Source organism: Myxocyprinus asiaticus, chromosome 49 (assembly GCF_019703515.2).
Source record: "Myxocyprinus asiaticus isolate MX2 ecotype Aquarium Trade chromosome 49, UBuf_Myxa_2, whole genome shotgun sequence".
Classification (NCBI taxonomy): domain Eukaryota; kingdom Metazoa; phylum Chordata; class Actinopteri; order Cypriniformes; family Catostomidae; genus Myxocyprinus; species Myxocyprinus asiaticus.
In genome coordinates, this window is record NC_059392.1 from 2,041,798 (window position 1) to 2,068,584 (window position 26,787).

General features: G+C 38.5%; 1 protein-coding gene across 13 annotated transcripts in view; it reads right to left on the reverse strand.

The window, feature by feature from the left end:
- LOC127438126 (unconventional myosin-IXb-like) overlaps nt 1-26,787 on the reverse strand; it is a 57,177-nt gene that overhangs the window by 20,188 nt on the left and 10,202 nt on the right. For all 13 annotated transcript variants that reach the window (XR_007896649.1, XM_051693428.1, XM_051693424.1 and 10 more), the window contains exons 2-14: nt 23,240-24,136; nt 7,724-7,818; nt 4,124-4,186; nt 3,712-3,811; nt 3,244-3,344; nt 3,018-3,147; nt 2,687-2,776; nt 2,478-2,594; nt 1,867-2,001; nt 1,666-1,787; nt 1,440-1,581; nt 1,134-1,329; nt 496-571 (exon numbers count right to left, since the gene is read on the reverse strand). Coding sequence is in view for 12 of the 13 variants with exons in the window: in XM_051693428.1 (XP_051549388.1) it covers nt 496-571; nt 1,134-1,329; nt 1,440-1,581; nt 1,666-1,787; nt 1,867-2,001; nt 2,478-2,594; nt 2,687-2,776; nt 3,018-3,147; nt 3,244-3,344; nt 3,712-3,811; nt 4,124-4,186; nt 7,724-7,818; nt 23,240-24,076 (2,204 nt within the window). In the remaining variant the exon portion in view is untranslated. The remainder of the gene's footprint in view (nt 1-495; nt 572-1,133; nt 1,330-1,439; nt 1,582-1,665; nt 1,788-1,866; nt 2,002-2,477; nt 2,595-2,686; nt 2,777-3,017; nt 3,148-3,243; nt 3,345-3,711; nt 3,812-4,123; nt 4,187-7,723; nt 7,819-23,239; nt 24,137-26,787) is intronic.

Consider the following 26,787-nt stretch of genomic DNA (forward strand, 5'->3'; position numbering starts at 1 on the left):
AGTTAAAAGTAGTTCAACTTTTTCTCGTGCTCCAACCAGCGTGTAAAAAACGCATTAAAAATGCAAGTTCGTATAGCATGGATTGGCTAGGTGCGTTGCTTGCGATAGCAATTCGCAAAAACGTGCTTTGCATTTAGGTGGTACTTCAAGCAAAAAATCACTCCAATGTTAATAAAATTCATTATTACGGCATATACGTACAGGTCATGATTACTGTAAATGAGTTACATTTTTATTGCCCTTTTTATAATTGATTGCACAGAAATAACGTGTTACATTGACAGCCCTAGTAAAAATTCAAGCCAGAATAATTGGCTTGAGTGTTTGCGATTACATTAAGAACCGTCCTGCAATGTGCCTGTTGTGGAGAGAGCGTGGTCACATGATCACCTGCTACACAAAGGCAACGAAAGGACAGCAAAGGATCGAGTTCCTCACAACACTTCCTTCTCTCTTTCTCTCCACTATTTAGAGCAGTCTGTGTTAAGATCTTACCGGTACATCCTCTCAATGGGCACATTTGCTCTCTGCAGCTCCCCGAGTGGTACTCTGGAATTTGGTCTCACCACACCTGTACATACATTTACATCGATAACACAGTGGTGAAAGCTTTATTTCGACATGCTACGACACAATCCACCCAGCGTTAAGACAAACTTCAGTAGCAAAACAATGCAAGAGTTGGCAACTAGTTGGTTTATTTAGAGAAAACGGTGTAGAAAACATGAACTGATTCTTTTTTATCGATTATTTCTTGCATTTTGTTCACCATTTTGAATCTCTTTCAAACAATGGCAGTTTAGATATGTTGGTTCCTCTGATTGGGGGCGGGGGGGGGGGGAGACTTACACATTTACGCAAATACTAATAAGAGAAAAATATAAAGAGATTTGCCCAGCTTTAACTCTACCCAGGACTTCTGGCAAAAATGGTTATTCACTTGTTTTTATATCCCTTCTTAATTTAATCATCTTAAAATACTTCTAAATATGACCGTTTGCGTCAATGGGCAGCTTCCTCACATGAGTGCTATAAATAACACCTGCTGATTTAGAATTAGACCCTAAAAATCCAAAGTTTTGGACTAATCAAGCTAATCTTGAAAGATCCTTAAAAAACGCTCCATGGCTTACCCGCAGTCTTGGCTGCCCAGCGGCGTCCGGCTTCGTTGAAGGCGGCCAGGGCGCGGATGGAGGCACGAAGAATTCCCCAACGAAACATCGCCACAGGATCCATTCCGATCAACTGCCGGATGTATGCTCGGTCACTGCTGCGCAATAAGGCCACGATATCCGGCCGCATGTGATCCGTGTTCTTCTCACGGAAGTCCTATATGTTTACAAGCAACATTTTGGCCCTTGAAGCTGAGTGTGCCATTTATGTGTCATCAAAACAAAACTGTAAAAATAATTTTAGCGCTGTTGTGCGAGTGCTGTTACCTTAATCTGGTACTTGACCTTCCCAGCGAAGTGGCGGATAACGAAGGCTGGTTCCATCACTGGAGTAGCCACAAAGTAAGAGTTCTGTTGATGTTGCTGTTTGAACTTCGCCAGCAAGGTTTTATCAGTGGCGTGAGGAAAACTCCAAAGAAAAAGAATATGTAAACACAAATGACAAATTTACTGTAAGGTAAATGAAGTGAGGTTGTGCTGAAAGTGGTCTTACTTGCTCTCCTCATCAAGTAAATAGAGGAGTCCAGTGGGTTTCTTGCTGACCAGGTGAATACACCCGACATTATCGGTGTAGTCGATGTTGTGCCAGGTGATGCCTTCTAGCTGATACTCCTCCTACAGATCAAATGGACCATAAATCATTCAAATGACCACAGGAAGAGAGTTTAGGAAGATTTTTGAAGAGCCCACTAACCTGTTCAAGTTTAAAGATGTGCTGGTTAAAGTAATACTGAAGCTGCTCGTTAGCATAGTTGATGCAGAACTGCTCAAAGCTGTTGGTTTCGAAGTCTTCGAAGCCGAAGATATCAAGCACACCAATAGACAAACACTGAAATAATGCAGAGAAATTCATGACCATAATAAGTCCTTGAACAATCCTTCAAGTAATTTTGATCAGAAGGAAAAAAGGACATTTTGACCAATTTCGTAATTCGGTCTCTCTTTTTCGATTTCCGAAAAAATCTGTTTTTTTTTTTGCTAATGCAACAAAACGAAAAGTACATTATGTACACTATGAGTTTTTTTGCATTGCTACAGAGAATAATGTTAAAAAGAAGTTTTGTTGCACAAGCCTATCGCCCTATTAACCTTCTAAGTGAGTAGTTAAAATAAAAATTCACAATGGTAATTACGCCATTGTGGTGTTGTTCATGTGCGCTCATTTGGTAAAGAAGATCATTCCTACATGATTTGAGCAGCATATGTACAGTTTTCATATTAAAATAGTTTTGTTGACAGCTCAAAAAAACAAACAACATGCTGCTAAATCTTTTCTTCAACCCTGTGCTGCAAAGCGTGTCTTACCGAAACAGACTCCTCCATGTCTTTCTTATTAAGCAATGCGTGATTGATTCGCAGGACGATCCAGTCGAACAGGGCACTGTAGAGCGACTTCGCCATGGAGTCTCGTGCCGTGATCGCCTAAAGGAAAAGCCAGCGAGTTAGCCACAAGAAATCTGAAAGTTTCGATAAAACCTGTAGAGCGAGCGGCGAATCAAAACGGATGTGCTTACCTCACTGTGACTGTAGGGTAGAATGAGTTTGTCGTTGACGGTCACCGTTTTCCTCTTGGTGAGAGCTTCCACCAACATCTCCTCTTTAACCTGAGAGAAAACAAAGATGGTAAGATGCACAAGTCACAACATATGATCAAAACACGAACAATAGCCCTGGACCACATTGTGCAACATTAGAAATATGTCAATTGGTAGAGATTTTGCTATAACCGTGGGAGATATATATGCAAGTTTATCAGTGAGCAGGACTGATTTACGTTATTCAGAGCATGTTCGTAGCGTGATATAAGATTTTGGTCATACCCCCACCACTTATGACCGTATTTACCTTTAGAAGGTCTGAAAGGGTGGAAAGAACCTCTGGAGGTCCCACGTCCAGACCTTCTTCTCTGCCTGTTGACTTCTGACTGTATGTCACGTTACCCAGATACAAGATGGCTGACAGGACAGAGAATATCCTACAAGAAACACAACAACAAATGTAACATCTCAGAGACTTAATTTACTCCTTTTGAACATAACATGGGAACGTTGTTCAAAAAAAATCTACTAACTGTCTCTTGGTGGCTGGTAGGAAGCCGACCATCTCCATGGCCTGCTGCAGTCGCTCAAAGTCGTGCCGTAAGTCGTCCGCATCTTCTATTGTAAAGTTTTGCTGCAAGCAGAGATTAAAAAAAAAATGTGAAAACCATTGCAATTTACATGCTTTTTTAAGAAATGGCAAAAATATATTAATAAGCGCCATGTCTACATCAACATTTTTGGCGTCACTTTTTTCTCTTAAAAACGTTTTATCTTGAACTGAATGCGAGTGATCAAAAATCAAAGTGCATTTGTAGTGTTGCTTGCCCTTGAAGAACTTGCCACTACAATGCTAATGTTGTGGGTGGGAGACAGGATGTTGCTATTCAGTTGCTAAGGAAATTATGATGGCTGCTTTAGAAAGCACCACTAATGATAAGGAAAATAGTATTCGTTATTTCTGGAACAATCGAGGACTTTCAGAAGACTGAGGTGTTCACCTGCTTGAGGTAGAAGTATTGTTCAGGCTGCAGGAGTTTGAATTCTCTCCGCTCCTCTTCTGACACGCCCACCAGCAGGTAATAAAACACATGATAGTTCCTGCACGAGAAGGAAAGGCCAGTCAGGCTATTGTTTGCGTATGTGAACTGACTCGTATAGCTGCTTGTATTAAGTGCATTACAGAGGTGCCCATATCTGTTTTTCCAGTTCTACTATCAGATTAGCTTAAATAGCTCATACAGTGAGCTGATAATAGTAAAGTTAGTGATGCAGAACTGTTTATGTGTGTAAAACAGATGTACTGATAGATACATAGATACTGATAATCCTTTTTTGTTCTTTTTTGCCTAATTAAAATCTTGTCTTTTTCAGAGTCTTCAAGTTCATTGAGCCACTTTCTCAAGCGTTTACCTCTCGTTCTTCTCTCTGGCTACCAAGCGAGACTTCTCCAAGAGATATTTCTCCACCACAGCTCTGAAAGATGAGATAGAAGCGTGAAAGCGTCAGACACTGGGAGCTCTTTGTCATAACTCTGAACTCCAAAGAGCTCAAATGTCAATCAAAGGGTCATTCGAGACAGATGGCCTCAACAATGCTCTCTATACTCTCAGTATGACAAAGAGCGTCAAGAAGGCAGTGGCTCGCAATGCTAGGCAGCTGTTTCTCTGTGTATCGGATGCAATACTCTAATTGCAGGAATATTGTCAACAATTGAAGTGGCTTTGTAAACAGCCCTTCAGTATGGTTTTTTTTACTTGAAAATAGCAGCTAAACACTTTTAAAGAGCAAATCTAATAACCTGCACTGAGCTTAGAAAACATAATGAAATGGGGGCCTGGGTATCTCAGTGGTAAAAGACGCTGGCTACCACCCCTGGAGTTCGCTAGCTTGCTAGTTCGAATACCAGGGCGTGCTGAGTGACTCCAGCCAGGTCTCCTAAGCAACCAAATTGGCCCGGTTGCTAGGGAGGGTAGAGTCACATGGGGTAACCACCTCGTGGTCGCTATAATGTGGTTCGTTCTCGGTGGGGTGCATGGTGAGTTGAGCATAGATGCCGCGGTGGATGGCGTGAAGCCTCCACACGTGCTATGTCTCCATGGCAACGTGCTCAACAAGCGTGATAAGATGCGCGGTTTGATGGTCTCAGACGTGGAGGCAACTGGGATTCGTCCTCCGCCACCCGGATTGAGGCGAGTCACTACGCAACCACGAGAACTTAAAAGCACATTGGGAATTGGGCATTCCAAATTGGGAGAAAAAGGGGAAAAATCCACAAATAAAAAAAAAAACGAAATGACACCATCGAAGTCTTAACATCGAGACCATTAGCAAGAGTCTAGTGTCCATTTAATGATTTTTGGGATTGTTTTCATGAGAATTGAGCAAATGATTTATTGCCGTAATGCAAATGCGAATAAATTGTCATTTGTTTTAAAATTGTATTTAAATAGCAAAACTATTTATACATTATTGCAGTATACTGTATGTTGCACTTTAATGTGCCACTAATTCACGCTGATTTAAATGTAAAAAAAATATAATATTACAGTAAGAATTACCATTAACCTCGTGTGACCCCGCATCCGTCCACATGCGTGGACGTTGTATTTTGACTTTGCTATACGTAACGCATAATTTAAATTAATTTAAACCAACTAAATACTATTCACAACACTCTAGACTGTCATTTAAGGGATAAACTGCTAGCGCACCGACACCGATAAACTGACAGCATCCCGTCGATTTCCGTAAAGTGCTTCTACGGGCACGGAGTCAAAAAGAGTGCAATCATAAGTTTTTTAATTGCAACCAAAAACTTGTGACATGTAAAGAGTAGCATCTCTAGATTTGTTTGAAATGTCGCTTTAAAAAAATCTGTTCATTTTACACGCATCAGCGCGCTGATAAACATAATGTCCACATACATGTATATTGGGACATTTTTTCCTCATAAGTTGAAAAAACATGTTAGTTATTTTGAATAACTTTCAACATTATCACATTTCGCTTCATTTTAATATACATTTTGTTATATTTTATTTTATCATCTCTGTGCAATACGGTTCTATTCATTAACATCAGTAAATGCATTCCTATATTTACTGTGCATTATCACACTGAGAATAAATGGATGCATCCAAAAGCTGAAAAATGTTGCTTTCAGAGGCTTTATATGGAGTTAGGATGAAAATAAGGTGCATTTCAAACTGTTCTGAGACCAGTGCAGACAGACAGCACACTGGAGGTTAAGTCATTCACTAAATAGGGAGCAAGGGAACATCCTATAGCTCTCTATGCAGTTAAGTGCATTCACTCCTAAAATCTGATCAAAAGTTCAGTTTCAGGCTGCAGATGATGTTTGGATCACTCAACATGTTTGACAGACATGTGACAATGATAATCAGTTGTCTCCGCCTCTGAGACCGTCAATCCGCGCATCTTATCACGTGACTCGTTGTGCATGACACCGTGGAGACTCACAGCATGTGGAGGCTCATGCTACTCTCCACGATCCACGCACAACTTCACACATGCCCCATTGAGAGCGAGAACCACTAATCATGACCACGAGGAGGTTACCCCATGTGACTCTACCCTCCCTAGCAACTGGGTCTATTTGGTTGCTTAGGATACCTGAGTCACTCAGCACGCCCTGGATTCAAACTCGTGACTCCAGGGGTGATAGTCAGCGTCAATACTCGCTGAGCTACCCAGGCCCCCTAGATTCAGAATTTATAATGTATCATTTTATTTTAACATGGTTAGCAGTGATTGGATGATGCTGGACATTACTTTGAATTAGAATTAATTATGCTAATGTCTGATGTAATGTCAAAACATGAATAACCAACACTCCTGGAAACATCATAATTCGAAGAAAAAAAATTCTATGACTTTCTATAGCTTGGTGTTTTTTAACATGTCACAACTTAGTCCCGCTGTCCACATATGAGGACATACATTTTTAGGGAAACTTTAGGGATTTTTCTTCTTGTTTATTAGGTGCTACTAGTTACAAATCAAAAGGGAAATGGAAAATGCACACAGCAGTCACGCGGGAGTCTCAGGAGGTTAAGAATATCAAAACAAACAAAAAAAACCTTAAAAGTAAAACGTCCCACTGGGTTACAGTAATACCATTTTTTACATTACGGTAATGATAATTTAAGGAAAATGAACTGAACTGTCACATTGCCACAAAAAAATCGTAATCTTACAGTAAGAAAATATTTGAAAATAAATAACGTCCAGACACATTGCAGGATGAGATATTTTCACATAACGTTAATGATCATTTTTGCATGAAAATAATGGCACAATGCAACTCCAAAAAAAACACCAACTTAATTTTAGAGTAATAATCACAGAATAACCATAAAGAACACAGAGAATTACAAAAAACTTCCGGACGCATTAGGGAAAAATTTACTTAACAGTTATAAAAATAATGCCACACTGCTAGAACAAATAACATTAGTTTTATTTTTGTGGTGAAATATGATCTGGACATGTTTTCATGAGACTCACAATCTTAAAGTTATAATGTAATGATTTAGTGTGAATGTTATCATATTTCTTTCCTGTGTCAGGGCTGAACTTGGAGGGAACCCGTTTGCTAAAAGCTTAAGTAAATATTACACTGATCATGTGAGAGGAAAGCAGCCAAAAAAGTGGTTGCAAACAAAATATGGGGATTTTAGATTTTAGACTGAAAACTGAGTCAGCTGCCCATGACATACTATAAACCACAGCTTAAAAACAATGCATGTTGTTCTACATTGATATAATCCATCACTTGTATTCATCCTGACTTCTGTTTATACAGCGTCTGTCAGAGGAAACGATACATATGACTGAAGTGGGACGTATGCAGTTACCAGAGTGACTGCGGCAGAGCTACAGACACTGATGAATGTTCAAAGCAAAGACAAGGGTCACTTGCAAGATCTGTACAAATGTGACACTTGTTGGACCATAAATGAAAGGAAACTAAAATGTGTATACACTCACCCTCGTACGACTCCACTGTCCAGATAATTCACCTGGATGAACTTTCCGAAACGGCTGGAGTTGTTGTTGTGGGCGGTCTTTGCGTTGCCAAATGCCTGTCAAGAGTAAAAATACCCAATTTCATAAAATAACATTTATAAATAATATTAAATAATTGTATGTAGTTAAGTAATTAAATAATTAAGTTTTTAACTTTTACATTAAATAAGTTAATTATATACAGTCTATATATATATATATATATATATATATATATATATATATATATATAGACTGTTGTTTCTATATATTTCACAAGTTATAAATAATGTTTTGTTGTTTCTTTTATGCAAGGTGCATGTTCATGCATTTTTTTGCATAGTTAAATATGCTTATTAGCTTATGCATATTTAAATAATGCATAAATTGCCTTTTCTCTTTGTTTTATTATTTTGTTTTACATAGTAAAAATATATATTAGCTTGTTAATATATTATACATACAAATATTAGTATTACATTTAAATTACTAAAATGTATTAATTTAAAATAAGGTTATTAAAATTGTGTTTGTATTGATTTAAAAAAGTCTGCAGGTTAACATTGTTTATGCAGTTTTAAATGCACATAATTCCAGTGCACTGAAACCAAACAACATATTAAATGTATGAAAAAACACCTGAATGAGTGGGATTACAGTTATCACATGTGAAATCATATTACAAAAACACAAGTGTGATCAGCACATCCTCCTCTATAGATTCACACCTCCAGCAGCAGTCATCTGCAGCAAGAGCTCATCTGCATACAAATGGCTCAGCCCATGACACCGACCCCCTGTGATTAATGGGGCTTTGGTGTGGAAACCTCCGCAGGCTAATGCCAACCTCAACCAGGGGGCACAGGGCAGCCCCGAACCCTGAATGTGGATACTGTTTGTCGAGCTCAGGCAACAAAAGCCCTGCCATAGGGAAAGTCGGCTCTGTGCATTGTAAAGAGGGAGGCATTGTGCCAGACACCAGTCGTTTCAGCGGAGCAGATTGAGAGGGGGAGGGGCGCTAACCTAATTAAGATTCCCTGCTGTGAACCTTTGACCCGCTTCGAAAAGCACAGAATGAAATTTCAACAAAAGTTCTGTATGCTGGTATTTTTTCCTTCCACCACAAAATGAGACATTTTGAAGAATCCTCATGCAGCTTTCTTCTATACAACAACAGTTTATAGTGAGCACGTCAGTCAAGCTTCAAAAATGAAACATAAAAGTCGTTCGTACGACTCGTGCGCAACAGTTAAAGTCTTTTAAAGCCATTCAATATCCTTTATCAGGAACTAACCGAAATTAAAAGTTTATCAAAGAAGATCAATGTTAACACGCTGCACCAGGATTAACGTTATCGGCTCAAAAAAAACTACTGGTTCTCGTGTCGCGTTTGGATCTCTTTTCATGTTCCACAGAAAAAATTAACAGCGTAAGGTTTGAAACGACATTAAAGTGTCATTTTTGCACCAGACATTTTTTTGTGAATGAAGCGCAATCTATAATAACCCTAATTTACATAGAAAGGAGGCATGTTTGCACAGACAATAATGACAATGGCGTAATTTAACCCTTATGTTTTTTTTCTCACCATTGTTTTTTTTTTACTTAATCCATTTTTAATAAAATTCCTCTACTTTTTTTTTTTTTTTTTTTACATATGGTATCTGAAAACACACAAACAAATTTGGACAATTTTCTTAAATTTGATTTAGTTTTATTTCACTTTGTTACACTTGTTGTGTTCCCGGTCAAAAATGACCGGCCATTGGAAATGAATGGATTAGAAATATTAAGTGTTCAGGAGTATCCCAATAATTTAGATGAGCACATATATGATAAGTGTTTGCAAGTCCTCGGTCATGTGCACATACCACACACACACACACACACACACACACACACACACACAAACAAACACACACACAATGTGTGTTGAGCGCCCTTTTGTGCATTGTCTTTCCATATACAGTCTTTGAGGAATATTTCAAAATCTACTCATCTTATTATGTTGTGTTTGGGCTCGTTTGAATCGGAATAATCTGCTGTAAGTTACAATATGTTATTGTCTATGTTATATGTATGTTTCAGGAAGTAATCACCAAAAAATCCTGTTTATTATATTTATGTGTGTCGGTGGGAATTTAATACACTAAAACTCACTGCAGTTTGGCCTCTGAGTGAAACAAATTTGCTCATTGCATTCTACAAATTGAGACCTTTCCAACGATATATAACACATGACTCTCTCATATTTTATGGTTTTACCAACTCTGAATATCATTTTTGTGATAACAAATATGCAAATGATGAGAACGAAACAGTTCTTATTTGTCAGCCAATTAAAAAGCATTATTTAAGAATTGGTAGGATCAGCTATATGCATTATAAAGTCCAGAAGCTTTAAAATAATAAATAAATAATTAAATAAAAAAAATAATATATATATATATATATATATATATATATATATATATATATATATATATATATTTTTTTTTTCTTCCTGCAGGGAGTGCCCCCCACTAGCCCAGTATGAGCTCAGTTCAATGAATCCTTCTATCAATAAAAATATATAGATTTTTTTTTAAATATGTTCAAAAAAGGAGTACAAAACCTGTCATAATTACTAAAAGTTGATAAAAAGACCTAATTCAATATCTTGGGATAATATATACAATATGAGAGATTTATAAACAATCTTAGTGGGCCGGTCATTTTTGACCGGGAACACAAAATGTGTTAGCACAAAACAAACACAGCACAAGGGTTAAATACTCAAGATGCAGTGCCATTTTAGCACTGACTGCATTGGTTAAGACGCAGGAAATACCATACGTAAAAGAGGTGCAACTGTTTAGTGAATTCACCCCTCAGTGTCTTTTTTTATCTGACTTTAAAATAGTTTCTGGGATATGACCTCATTAATTCACCAAAACACAAACTCAAATCATAAGATTCACAGCAAAAAAGAGAAGTGAAATACATTTTTATTTTTTTGACATAAGCGTTAATTATGACATTTATTATTCATGTCAAGTAAGCCCAACAGTGTGAGACATGCACAAGCTACAGAGCATAGTCACAATTCAGAATGTGCAAAATTCAATTCAGATCCAAACTTGTCTTTTAAAACCCTTTGTGATTGGTTGTTGTGAGAATCAACGGGTATGAGGAAATTGTTTGACTGCTAGGCATAAAGAGGGCCAAGTAGAGAATCTCCCTGTCTGAATGTCGCAACAGTTCACATGCTAAATCCTACAAAATAAGTAGGGGTAGGGGAGAAAACATGAGAGAGAGAGAGACACGGAGGGAACTTTGTTAAATCAACTTGTCTAGATTAGTTCTTATTTTTGTTGTTATTTTGCAGACAGCTCCCTATAGATTTCTACGACCAAACCACAAGCTCTAATTCTGTATAGAAATGCTACTAAACTTTGACAACAATAAAATCCATTTAAGGTTAATGGCTGACTTGCCATTTAGCTAACTACTGTCTTCGAAAAATGTCAGATCCCAGTAATTTCAGGGATTGTCTTTATATGCCCATCTTCAGCATGTAAACCGTTCTTTCATGGTACAGTCTGTGGTCTAAGAAAGATTTCAAACCATTTATAAGCAGAACTTCATTTCTGCAATGTTTTAAATGCCATAGAGTGACTAATGTTGTAAGAGATCGGTGCCTCAAAGACTCTCCTGAGTCAACAATGCTGATTCGAAAACGGCCTGCTGAGTAGAACAGTGGGAAGTTCAATCAAGACAGCACACATACATTTCCGAGATGTCTATTTAAGAGCGTTTAATCAAGAAAGCATTGTATTCTAATTAACATCTGATAAACGTCTCAAAGACATCTGCTGAATGTCTTAGGCCACGTCCACACTAATACGTTTTAGTTTGAAAACGCATGTTTTTCTCTACGTTTTGGCCTTACGTCCCCACTAAGACAGTGGATAAATTTGAAAATGCCGTCTTCGTGTTGTAGTGTGGACGGGGAAGACAGTGATATCTGAAAACTATGACGTATTTGTTGTCACGTGACGACCAAAACAATCAAGATGGCGGCGTTATCACTTTGAGAGCATTATTAAAGATAAATGTTACTTTGGACAACCTTCACATTGCATTCCTTCAAAGGCGACGCAAAGTTTATTCGGAATTGCTGTCCGGCTACAAAACACGAGGACAATTGCGTTTTAGTCCGTACATGGAATGGCGATTTTCCGCATGCACAGTAAAGGGATTTAAGCGTTTTCATATGTTTTAGTGTAGACGAACAACTTTTGGAAAACTCCTGAAAAGTGTGGACAGAGAGCGTTTCGAAAATGAAAATGCCGTTTTCAGATGTATCTGGATTAATGTGGACGTAGCCTTATCCAAGAGAAAACGTCTTATAGACGTATTGCAGATGAGCAAACAATGTAAAACATACATCTTCCAGATGTAAACACACAAATCAAATAGACATCCGGGTGAAGTATGAGCGCTATCAGGGAAAAGTTTTGAATTAACTCTAAATGTTACAAATTTAGATTGTAACGCTTGTCGGTATTGCAATATTTAGAGGTGAATTACGTAATTTCTGCACCACTAGCACCACCAAACGAATGCAAAAATTCTTGACAACTCTTAAACAAGATTTTTGAACACTCCCTGTCTTCCATTGCTCAACCAAACATAGTTCTTTCCCAAAGTCACGCCATTGGTTGAACGAATGTTGCCATATGAGGCTGGTTTTAACAGCACAAATGTAAGTGTTCACACTTTTAAAGGGATTCAACCTAACAATCGCTTTTAGTTGTCTCTGCATGTTAAGCTGGATAGTGCTGGGAGATAAAACGATCTCGATATTTAATCGCGATAAAAAAAAATCCACGATATCGTTGATAAGCTTTAGAAGAATTTTCTATATTTAGTGTGTGTTGCTAAAAACGCAAGCAGTTCGGCTTTCTCAGGCTGCGTTTCCACTGGTGCGGAAGAAATACGCTCACAACGCTAGGAAAGCGCTTGCTCCGCACCGCTGTCAATCCTGCAATCCACCTTGCGGGCGTGGCGCTCAGCTTCCGTAGGAATGAATTGAAAATGCTCTCTCAGCTTCGCTCACAAAAACGCCAGTGGAAACGTAGGGTCAGATTGGATGAACTTGCTAATGTTAGCTGCCTTGCTAATGATTAGGCTACGTCGGACACCGGATTGATTCCATCCGTACTGCGAGACTTCACGAGTCTAGTGAAAAGCGCGATAAAACAACAGTGCTGTGTACACCAGCTGATCTTTCTGCGCTGTAGTTTTGAATATTTTTCTCTAGCACTAAACACACATAATTTATGCCCTGTCCCACTCCGCACGCATTGCCTCTTTTCCCCCACGTGTGTAGACGTGAGGCGCCGCATAAGTTAGCATGGTTCCAAAGCGCTTTTTAGACCATAACGTTTTTCCCTTCTAAATTTAGCATTATTAATCAGCATGTTACGAGCCTTTAATAATAATAATAATAAACATACAGCATCATTCCACAGTCACAAGGGCTTCTATGCCCCCTTACTTGGGTATCTGAATCTAAAGAAATTTAAAAATATTTCATTTTAATGTAAAAATATTCAAACAAATACTGGACTGCTGTCATTACGCTTCAAAATGAACAGATGATCATTTTCAAATGCACTAAAATATTTTAATATTTTGGTAAAAGATCCCTCAGACCCCACTGCTTTGGCTGTCTCTGGACCCCCAGTGCAGTTCTGTAGAGACTATTTTGACTGTTTAAAATGTATTTTTTCTTCTTTTCTTCCACCAACTTTGAAATAAATACAAAAATGTGCAATGTGTAAATGTGAATGTATATCGTGATAAATATCGATTTCGAACAATATGAAAGAATATTGTGATAAGATTTTTGGCCATATCGCCCAGCCCCAAGCTGGAATACGAGAAAGTATTTTAAAACTGAAAAACTTGCACATAACATAGAAGACAGGTAAGTCTGCAAATTATTTCCATCCATAAAATGTCGTCTAAACTACACATTCACTTAACTGGTTTAACGGCCAATGAAACCAAAGTCATCCATACAGTGTCTCAAATACACAAAGACCCTTTTCTGAGTGAGGTTTAATGAAAAGGCCAGTAGAATCCTATTACTCACACATAACACTATGAGATATTCACATGACTTTTAAATATAGCCGCTTCTTTTATATCTGGCCTTGGAACAATCACGTCTAAATACCAGGCCAAGACAATCTCGGCATCTCAAGTGAACAACGTGACTTCTTCAACCGAGATGTCTTCAGTAATAACACAAAGGGAAGACTCTTTAATTGTTTGCTGTTTAGATAATCGGGTTACAGTGCGTAAGAGTACAAATTGAGATTGTTGATACAGTAGTAGTATTAACAAAAACAAGTGCTCTTCATGCAAAAACAGGCATCAATTCATTAGCTTACAATAAAAATCTTAACAACTTGATTGTTTAATTTTCTCAAGAAAATGTGGATTGTGTATGCACATATAAGGCTCACCATCACAATCAACGGACGTCGGTGGCAATGTCTGAGAAGCAAACCTTATTTTTGACATTCTGCATGTCATATAATCTTGCTCCACCAAAAATAGCTTGGTCTACCTCATAGCCCAAAATCCAACACATAAGGCAAACACAAAGCCAAGAGATAAACAATGGCCATAAAATAGCCATTACAGCTGTGAACTTCCTGAGGAACAATATGTCGAATATCAGCACCCTGCGCACAGATCGGCCAATGGGGAGCGAAGCCTTTACCGCTACCACTTCCTGTTGCAAAAAAATTCTGCTTCCTGTTGGACAGATCAGTCAGAGGGAAGTTCCTGTCTGTGAGCAGCAGATGAATTACCTTTGAGTGTTCATATGTGAGCATTACGTGTGACCGAAAGCCACATGCAGTTGCTCAGCGATATACGAAAAACAAAGCAGGTGTTTGCAGAGCAGTTCGGAACAAGATAGAGGATTGAAAAAAAAAATATACACTTTGGTGTCCCGTGACAAATCCCTTATTCTTTGAACTATTAGATACATTTTGATCCAACATAAAATTAATCTAGCTTGAAAAGTAGCATGTGTGTGCCTTCCCTTTAAACTGTGATTCTAGCCTGTCCAACCTTAGAGGTCTTGACCGTATCCACCAATTAAAATCATACAAGTGTGTCATACTTTTCATAATCTGTTAAACTGATATTACATTAAGAAAAGTGGTCACACTTTATATTAGGTGTCTCTAACTACTATGTACTAGCATTAAAATACATACAATACAATGCATGTATTATGTAATTACATATAGTTCTGCAAAGTTCTCACAAGATTCACATTTGCTGCAACTGAGGTTAAGGTATGGCTAGGTTTAGGAGTAGGGTTAGGGGTAAGGTTAACAGTGTAACTACAGATGTAATTAAATGCAGTTACTATAAACGTCAGTACAATGCAACAACACCTATGTGCATAATATATTTTTAAGTGCATATTTAATGCTTAAGTACATAGTAGTTAAAGACACAGCGTACAATTAATTAAATAATTTTAATGACCAAAAAGTTACTATTTAGCTGTGGCTCGTTCACTTCCATTGTAGGTTTCTCACTGTAACCTCGATTTTTAAATTTTTTTTAAAGTAAAGGAGGGATGAGTCAAAACTCATTTTTGTGGTAATCAAGATTACGCCACAAATTCTGTTGATTTATCTTAACTTGTATTGAATACAGATTATTCCTTTAAAACTGCGATACCCAAGACTGCGGTATTGACTTTAAGGCTACATCTACGTTAATTTGGATACATATGAAAATGGCGTTTTCATTTTCGAAAAGCTCTCCGTCCACACTGCCATTTTCAAGTGTTTTCCCAAAAGTTGCTCATCCACACTGAAACGCATGAAAACTGTTAAATCCCTTTACTGCGCATGCGGAAAATCGCCGTTCCATGGACGGACAATAATTCCGAGTAAACTTCCTGTCGCCTTTGAAGGAATGCAATGTGAAGGTTGTACAAAGTAACATTTATCTTTAACAACTCAATCAAATTACATAGCAGGCACAACAACAATCAAGATGGGCCACCATCTTGATCGTTTTGGGTTGAATGGATCACATACACGAAATACGTCATCGTTTTTAGATTAGGGGTGTAACGGTCCTCGGTAAAAAAAACGAACCTTACCATTCGCCACCTATGGTTCGGGAAGCATTGGCACCGCGGTCGGTTCACCTCACGTTTAATGACGCATCTGGAGCACAAGTTTTGGTCAAGAAATCAAAGCGTCAAACAGACACAGTTACAGCGTTGGCACAGCTACAACCTCCGCTAATGCACCTGAATGGATACGCTCCACCTGGGTCTCACGTAGGTCAACTTGATGACATCACTGTTCTGATACATGATTAATAATTTACGCCGACATCACCCAGGGAAAGAGCCGCAGGTGAGCTGAAACTGCACACACTCCCTTCCATTTTTAAGCAGGCACTCAGTGCTAATTCGGACAGACATGAAACTATAACTAAAGCGCTTGGGGTGTTCATGTGGGATTTCCACAAATGAATCCCTTTTCATATGCATTCTAGTGATGTACAGCTTCCGAATATTGAATATATGTTGAGATGAATTTGAAGTGCACTTTACGTTGAAGCATGTAGCGTATTAATGCAGGTATTAAGCTAAAATGTTGATTTAGCAATTAGAGAAAAATATTATTTTTTTTAGTTAAGGACCCTGACAAAATTGAACCATGGTTTTACTATAGTAATATTGTAGTAACCATGACTGCTGTCACCATGGTTTTCGGAGCAGAAATCATGGTTTTGATTCAATTAACCATGGGTTTATAACAGTAATACTTTAGTTACATATAGTAACCATGATTTTACTATATATTGTAACCATGACAGTAACCATGTTTATATTGTGGTTACTATGATTTTACTACAAATGCAATGGTTAAACTATGATTACTGTTGTAAAACAATGATTGTTATTTAGGGGCAAACCTGTTGAAGTGATTACCAAATGGATTTGGCAGTAATATAGATATATATATATATATATTTTAACAAAGCAAATACCGAACCGTACCGAAACCATGACCCTTAAACCGTGAGAAATTAAAACCTTAACACCCTTATTTTAGATATCTCTGTTTTACATCCACAAAACAACACAAAGTCGCCATTGCAAATTTATCCACTTGAGAGAGCGTTTTCGAAAAGCTCAGTTTTCGCTGGCCAAAACGTAGCGAAAAATCGGCATTTTCAAGCTAAAATGTATTAGTGTGGCCTAAAGCTCTACCATTCAACCCTACAACCAAAGTTATTGTAAGAAAAAATATATTACTTTTCATTAATTTATGGGAAATATGTTAATCAATTTGACTTAATAACCAACTAAACCAACATCTGATCCCAAACTAACTAGTCCATACTGATAGCTTAATTAAGGCTAAATATGCAACCATGTTACCAGCAACCCTGTTACTCATTTTGTTTTTTAATATAAATGTTGCCTATTTAGGTGTTTATTTGATGTTTATTGCTATAAAAAAAAGTTTCCTATGAATAGGTCCAAATTGCTCACTAAAAGTACTAAAATCCAAGTAGTTGTGCAGGGTTTGTTTTCTCATACCCAATGATGTAATGCCTTCAAAGCCACTCAGACATCCACAGCCAGGAAAACCATTTTTGGCATGAGAGATACAAAACTATTCTCCTGTAGGGCATTTCAAGAAATACATACTACACAAATGGGTCAAACAGCACTTTAAAAAAAAAAAAAAAAAAAACCCATTACCGTAGATTCATACTGATTTATATAGTCTGTCTGGAACATTTTCTAGTATTTAGTAAGCCAGTGTTGACACAAAGGTCAAATATGCATTTGCTCCACACCAGCAATCCAGCTGTAGGAGGGGATTACGAAAATGTGTTGCTTAGTTGAAAAGAAGAGAAAATAACTGAAAACCGGTCTGACGTGTCAGTCAACGACAATCGATTCCGAGTATCGTTCTGTTTACATCAAATACGTATACAAGTTGAAACAAAGACAATAACATGTGCAGCTCCTGAGACGCTTTAGAAAGAAAGGAGGATAAAATTACAGTTTACATTCTGAGTCACTTTCCAGGTTTTACTGCAACTAGTTTAAAGCAAAACGTGGACAATAAATCTATTTGCTATTGGGTGAGGCTCTTCAGTAAGTGACAAAGGAGGATTCACTAGACTTACAACAGATGAACTGTTCCACCTGGTTTCCACGATTTGCACTTTGGTAGAAAGAAATCAGAGAAAATATCCACTGCATTTCATTAATCTTGTCTAAATAAGCACAAACTCGGAAACAAAAATGTGATAGATTGAATTGATTACGCATATTCATATTCTCTCGCACATTTGGCACAATTTAGATTGGTGATATTGAATCATGACTAATATATATCACAATGTGTGTCATATCGTGAAGCATTACCTCTAGCCCCGTCTAGTACATTTAAGTCTTGCACAAGAAGCAGAAACTTTGCATTGACCTGGAACAATTATCTGTAATGCAAGACACCAGACACTAACAACAAACAGAATATAATGCCCTTTTTAACAAATCAGCACCAACTGATAGTCTTGGAAGACAGATGACACAAACTAACTTCATAAGACCATATAAGGAAGAGAAACTTCTACAAGATCTGACTACTATCATTGAAAACGTCTGGATGGAATCTTAAGTTCTGCTCTCAAAGTTCAATTGACCAGTTTCACAGACTGATTCTCTCACCACAAACACAAAGCATGAATATTTTGTGATGAAGCCTGAAAATGCGTCGGCCAAGGGACAATGACTTTGCTGACTGCAGGGAAATTACTTCTAGTTTTTAAAAACCACAAACACAGAGAGAGGCGTCAAGAAAACCTGCCATCTTTCAAGACGTTTTGTTTACTACTTGCTCTAACAGCGAACTTTGTCCTTTAAAGGAGTTTAAGATAAGAAATAAGGCTGAGAATTTTCTCATTACATCATGTGTACATGAAAGGTGTGAAGTAAAAATTGGTAGAGGTGTGAGTGTCAGAAGCAGTGAGCTGGATGCAAAAAGATTTGGCTGAAAGATTAATCATGAAACTGCAATGCAACATCCTACTAATAGCAATACCAAGACTGCTAGCTTGGAGAAAATGGCTAACCAGTTTCAAAAGCCTGAATTACGCCTAAAACAGACAGAACATGAATTTCCATTCTTAATAATATATTTTGTGTATCATACACTGTCACAGGACCAACTCAAAGTCAAATTTCAAGTATTAGATATCGATATCCATAGTGCAGGGTGGCCAATGTCCCATATACTTTATAAAATGCTATTTAATGATAGCCAAAAAATTTGCAACATTTTGATAATGCTATCAGTAGATCTTGAAACTGACACTCCACTCCAAGTATTTTCTGTTAACCAGTCAACTAGTAACAAGTTATCAATTACTAATTCTTTTTGGTACTTTTAACCAATTCCGTTTAATAGATCTGGTCTATCACTACAAATAAAATAAATAAATAATAAAAAAAAAAAGAGCTGGACAAATAAACCACAGTCACCCCAACTCCCAACCTAACAGTACTCCAGAGTTTTTCCTGGATAAAAAACAGTTTTCGATGGTGAATGACGTTAATGTTTATCCATATGCTCGAAGTTGGTTTATTACATAATTGCATTGTATTAATATATAACATAATTGCGATACATGTTTTCATTGGATGAGTTTCTTTTTCACCATCTAAGTACATGGAAACTTTTGAATATAATGGAGAATTTTTTACTTTAAGGTGCTATGTGAAATCAGACTAAACTAAATTGAATTAACAACTTATTTTTATCATTAGTTTTTTTTTTTTAGAAAGAATTGCTACATTGACCTAACCACAAAAATGAGGAGCCATCCTTGGTCTTACCTATGCTTATGGCATTGCAATGTAAATATAAGGGCAAGTACATAAAGGAGTTTAAAGTCTAGACCTCCAAGAAGTATCGACAAATTATAGACAAAGTTTTCCTGCTGTCTAATATATGTTCTGGCCGTGTTTGCCTTTAGATACTCCTAAAGATTCTTTAAATTATTTGGAGCCTGATGAAAGGAAAACAATATCTTTTATGGAGTAGGAAACAAACATTTTCACAAGCACAGTCCCAACTCAGTAAAGTGTTCTACTAAGGCTGGGCGATACATCGAATACCCACGACATAATCGCGACGATTTCACTAACGATGTAAAATTCAACAATATCACGATGATTTTAATGAGCCTTTTATTTGGCAATAAAGTTTCATAGAGTGCATCAGTAGACAGTAGTATTTCACGATCCTTCAGGGCTGAATAATTAATCAAAATAACATCAAAATGGAGATATGATCATATGTGATTATTTAACTGCCAAAGGCTGCGATTAAAGACAGATAAACATGGACTGTGTGCGCTTCAGAATGAACCTGCGACGCTGTAATCTGTGTGCACGTGTGGGGGCGGCGGGGCTCATGATCTCATGTTTTTAACGTAGTTCACCTGCATTGTGAAGTACTGCCGGTTTAAGCATTCAAGCAATTCCAAAACATTAGTCTCTATAGCTGTTTAGATAAAATGATGGTTCCTCTGATTAAAAAAAACAACACTTTTATACTATTTCAGAGCAAAAACATAATTATCGAGATACATATAGAATATCATCAATTTGCTGAAAAATATCGAGATACAAATTCTGAAGCCATATCGCCCAGCCCCATGTTCTACTATGATCGCGCCAATTTGAGCACACATGCATGTAAACAAGGCTTCAGTCGCACTGCAAAAACATGTGTCTCAGATGAGAAGCATATTTAGCTCGTATAAACTGCTGAACACAAGATGAATATTATTAATTTTGTTTTGGCGGCCCGGAATTTAGCTTGGGCTGCCACCGAAAAATATTAAATGCTGGAAAAACCCTGTCCTCTACACCAATTGCTATCCTAAACCGTACCCCTTCTCCCAAACTCCCATCATAAACGTACCCCTTCCCCCCATCCTAACCGCACCCCTTCGTCCCAACTCCCATCCTAACCGCACCCCTTCGCCCCAACTCCCATCCTAACCGCACCCCTTCGCCAACTCTCATCCTAACCGTACCCCTTCGCCCCAACTCCCATCCTAACCGTACCCCTTCGCCCCAACTCCCATCCTAACCGCACCCCTTACTCAACTCCCATCCTAACCGCACCCCTTTGCCCCAACTCCCATCCTAACCGCACCCCTTTGCCCCAAGTCCCATCCTAACCGCACCCCTTTGCCCCAACTCTCATCCTAACAATACCCCTTCGCCAACTCTCATCCTAACCATACTCCTTTGCCCCAACTCTCATCCTAACCATACTCCTTTGCCCCAACTCTCATCCTAACCATACTCCTTCGCCCCAAATCTCATCCTAACCATACCCCTTCCCCTACCTTCCATTCTAACCAAAACCCTTCAGCCCAACTCTCATCCTAACCATACCCCATTGACCCAACTCTCATCCTAACAATACCCCTTCGCCAACTCTCATCCTAAACATAACCCTTCGCCCCAATTCTCATCCTAACCGTACCCCCTCGCCCCAACTCACCAAGTGCACCAGATGTACTAGAGAGTAATGATAGCTTCTGCAGCACAAGGGATATAATCTAAACATTGCTATAACCACCCTGTGATCAGGTTAAGATGTGGGCGTCTGCTGATATTTTGCAAGATAACAGACTGCGGTTTAACAGGTTTATGGCAACAAGCGATAACTTTAAAGCAAGTGACAACCAAAAGCTGCATCAGACATGAACCCCCAAAATAAAACCTCTAGATGCAGATGTAGTTGGTATTGCAACATGAGCTATGAAGGTTTAGCATGTTGTGGCCCTGCGTGTCAAGCACAGGCTTGTGGGAAAGCTCTCTGTAAATATCTTATCTACAAAGCTGCAATTTACAGTTAAGACTGTGAGACCTGAGGGCAAGTTATGATTATGGTTGTTACAAGGCATTGTTCAAAGTAGAGTGAATTTACAGAACATACAATTCCAAAGCTATTCTTTAGAAGCAAGTCTCCAAAGGGTTTGATGCTATGCAAGAAAATAATGCATAGGTGCTCTATATGTAAAACCCTGCATTGACAACTGACATGCCATTGTTGTTGTCACTAAGGTTGACAACTGCAAACTGCATCAATTGACGTTTGCTTTACCCTTCCAATTAAAACACTAAAACATACTGATAAACAACATGTAAAAGGCTTCAAAACTCAAGTCTTTTATGCAAGCTCAGCATGTGCCCAGTGTAAAATGCTCTGAGGAGGTTAGCTCTGTCAGACACAGAAATCTCTTTGCATATCCCATGTCCCAGTAAGTCCTTTAATGAATCTGCACTGACCCCAAATTCTAAACACTGCAGCCTAAACCACTTCACATCAAGGTGTTAATAATCAGGAGCACAACCTCTCCCTCAACGTCAGCAAGACCAAGGAGCTTGTGGTGGACTTCAGGAGAAAAGACAGGGAACACAGTCCCATCACCATCAATGGAGCACCAGTGGAGAGAGTCAGCAGCTTCAAGTTCCTCGGTGTCCTAGGAACTCACATGGTCCGTCCACACTGAGGCCATTGTGAAGAAGGCTCATCAGCGCCTCTTCTTCCTGAGACGGCTGAGGAAGTTTGGAATGAACCGCCACATCCTCACACGGTTCTACACCTGCACTGTAGAGAGCATCCTGACTGGCTGCATCTCCGCCTGGTACGGCAATAGCAACGCCCACAACCGCAAAGCCCTGCAAAGGGTGGTGCGAACTGCCAGACACATCATCAGAGGTGAGCTTCCCTCCCTCCAGGACATATATACCAGGCGGTGTGTGAAAAAAGCTTGGAGGATCAGAGACTCCAGCCACCCGAGCCATGGGCTGTTCTCACTGCTACCATCAGGCAGGCGGTATCGCAGCATCAGGACCCGCACCAGCCGACTACATGACAGCTTCTTCCCCCAAGCAATCAATCAGACTTTTGAACTCTTGATCTCCCACGATCAATATACATCAGCACTGGACTTTATTAATCTCACACTGGACTGTCATAATTATATTCTCTCTTAACAACACACTGGCAACTGACTATCAACCGACAGCCTGAATGTCAATACAGTACAATACAAACTACTGTATATTTTATATATACTATTTTTTATTGTATACTGTGTATTCTATATTTAGTGTACTGTATACTGTACATTGTATATGATTATTTGTATACTGTGTTGTGTGTAATTATGTGTATATTAGATATGTAATTTGTGTTGTGTAAATCTGATGTTTATTGTAATTTGGTATATGTCTCATCACTGTCATGACTGCTATGTTGCTTGGAACTGCATCCAAGAATTTCACCCACTGTTGCACTTGTGTACATGGTTGAGTGACAATAAAGGGATTTGATTTTGATTTGATCTTACCTCCAGAACTGGTCCAGCACCTAAGATGGTTCTTTCCACGCCGCTGGCGTAGCCCTTTTGGCTCAGAGCCGTCAAGCAGTGAATAAGGAAGTTAGTGCTTTGCGTTTTGCCCGATCCACTTTCTCCTGAGATAACAATACACTGGTTGATATGTTTACGCAGCATGGCATAGTAAGCTACATCAGCAATGGCAAAAATGTGGGGCTCCAGCTTGCCCAACTGGTGGTTCTCATACATTTTGACGTATTTCGGGTTATAAATGGGTAAAAATTTAAACGGGTTGATGGCAACAAGAATACTTCCAGCATATGTGTATATCTTCTTCTTTTGAAAGCGATTGCGAAGGTTCGCCAAGATGCTGTCCTCGTTGAGGTCTGGAAGATTGCAGAGGTCTTCAAAGTCCTCCTGCTGTGGAGGGAGGAAACCGCGAGCAACCAGTTGCTTGGAATCCTGTTCGTTTGCCACAGCAGGCAGGTGCACATAACGGATGGAACCATCACGATTGCGTTCCTGCAAGAGAAAGTAAAATCCTTCTTTCCGAGAATGCTGTTCCTGGGCTTTACGTGGCCAAAGAAGAACCCGGTGCACTGGAAGGTCAGTAGATTCCAGGACCCATTCCTCCCCGCCGCACTCTTTCACCTCGGCCAGGACGTAGCATTTGCAGGTGTCCAGACCGAGGTTTGCTGCCGCATCCTGAATGACGCTCGCGGCTGTGGCCTCCTTGGTGACTTTGAGTATGCAACATGATGCCGTCTCCAGAGAGAGTCGGGGGTATATCTGAAGTTCGTAGGCCTTTCCATCTTGGCTAGTCATCCCATCGCCATCTTTGATACTCATTCTGACCCAGGACAAGTCTGTTCAGCATTACGTAGAGCCTTTACAACCACCATCTAGCACCTGGAAAAGATGATGCATGGAATTAGCGCTACAATCTAATAACTATTCTGATAAAATGGGGTGGAAATCAACAGGGAACTGGCGATATTATATATTGAAATCTAGCTCATGATACAATAATACTGTGATTATTTATAACACAGTACAAGAAAAGCAGTGCCAATTGTAATGAAATTACACTATTAATTCCATACTGTTTTGATTATCAGTTGTCGATACTTTCTTAGTCAAGTAATCGCTTGCTTTATGTTTGTTTTGCAAATGAAAATTCTTGCATTACTTTGATTTTGCTATCTGTTAATGTTGTAAATTCACAGTCAAATAAGCTATAAACATCTCTCAAGAGCATTAAACAGCACATTTAAGAAAAATATTTACACTTATGTTTATGATGTTCTTTGATTACATTTAGAAACTGCTTCCAATGCTCTGGACAACTCACAGCTGCAGCTTGGTCTGTGTCCTAAAATTTGTGGGGGGGGTTTATTTAATTGAAATAGGTTTTCCACTGTAAAGTATCACCGATGATGTTTGTTAATGACACACGTTGTAAACTATTTAAATTATCGATTTAATCAACACGTTCCTGCAGCCCAACATAGAATTATTCTTTATAAAATAAGATGATGCAATAGTTAGAACAAAGCTCAAATGTCAATAGAATTCTTTATTCTTTTTTACAAATTTTAATTGTTTATAGGCACTCTACGTTTTGTACCATCAACACTCATATACACATACTGTTTCAACACAAGACTCTGCAGGTCTCATTCGTCTCAGTTAATTAATTCATCTTTTGAAAACAAGAGCACCAGGATTTAACTGAAACCCTGCAGACCATGCATACAAACATAGTAAATGTGCAATTCCTGGAACTCATTGGATGAACCGATTGCCCCATCCCTTATTTCTCCAAGAGTGCAGCGTGCCATCTGACCTTACTATCCATGGCGTCTGATTCTCATTTATTTCATCTACCTAAAGCGTGTCCCTGTAATAAACTCTGATCACGAGTGGAAATTGCATATGAGGGGCAAAAAGTTGTCATACAGTCAGTGTGCTGCTGTCCCCTCATACTGGCTAGTAATACACAGCACATCTCTATAAATACATACAGTATACACAACCACAGCTGCTACATCACAAGGGTCAATATCAGCATAGCAACAGCATCCTCGCACTGCAAGCTAAACTTGTCACATGGTTTTACGGTCTTTCTGTGAAAACAAAAAAGAGGAATCAAGGGAACTTCAAAAATATTTCCAAACAACACAGTGGTTGAACATACACAGAGCATATCTCAGTACGCACATAGTACGAGTCTTCAGTTCCTGTTTAGTAAAGACATTCTTCAACCAAAATTGGAAATTCTGCCCTTGTTTACTCATCCATATGACTTTATTTCTTCAGTAGAACACAAAAAGAGCCTCCGTTACCATTATGTAATGGTTTCACGGTATACCTCGGTTTAAAAACAGATGGTTTCCATACCATTGACACTTTTTTTATTCACGGAATTGCAGGAAAATAAAGTAATAGTTCTTCTCTAAAGTCTCGGGCTGGGTGATAAGCAAAAATGTATATTGCGGTATTCTTGACTTTTTTGGTCGACCGTAAATCAACCGTGTCATTTTTAATCTCAGTTAATAGTGAAACCATATTATAGGGACATCCCTACCGGTATATCAAATATATATAAATATATATACAAAAATCACCAACACATTAGCCAAATCTGCTATAAAATGTAAATCTACATTTCTGTAAAATGTTGAGTAGAACAGTTTAAACTTTTCCAGCCTGGTTTTCTCAGAAGGGTGGAAGTAGGTCATCCTCTGAACTTGGCTGTTGACCATAACCAAAATCAATAAAATTCCAAGGCATGCATTAAGTCCAAGACCACAGAAACAGCATCATCATTATGTTCCATTATGAGCTGTTCTGGAATAGACCTGCCAGGTTGACTCCTTACTAGAGCTGCACGATTCTGGATAAATTGAGGATCATATTTTTTTTTTACTTAGAATAAAGATCACGATTCTGAAGAAAAATGCTTATTTCAGTGATTTACAAAACCTGGACATATGGGTATTAAACAAAGTAACATATAATTTACTAGAGGTTCTGACAATGTTCTCTGCTTCAATCTGTGCAGAAATGAAATAGTTGTAAATCAAATATATACATTTAAAATGTCGTTAAGTCCACAAGAGGGTGCAACGAATACATTCTTAACCAAACAGCACCTTGTGATTATTGCACACACACACACAAAAAAATTCTGTTAAAAAAAAAACTGCATAATAATAATAATAATAATTTTAAAAAAAACAATTTAACCTGTTTCTCACTAGGGATGCACCGATCCGATACCTCTGACGTTTTTAAATGGATCAGGTATCGGTCCGACAAGCCCAATCCAAATCCGATACTGTGTTAGTCATGTTCGTTACTGTCAAGCTCCAAAAATGACATAAAAGAACCATAAAAACACCGTTAAAGTAGTTCATATGACTCGTGCATTTTATTCAAAGCCACTCGAAGGCGTGCGATAGCTCTGTGAATCACAAAAGGCTGTTTAATAAGTAAATATATAGTATGCACGTGCAGTGCAGCGTGTCAGTGAATGCCGCTGCTCTGTTTACACACAC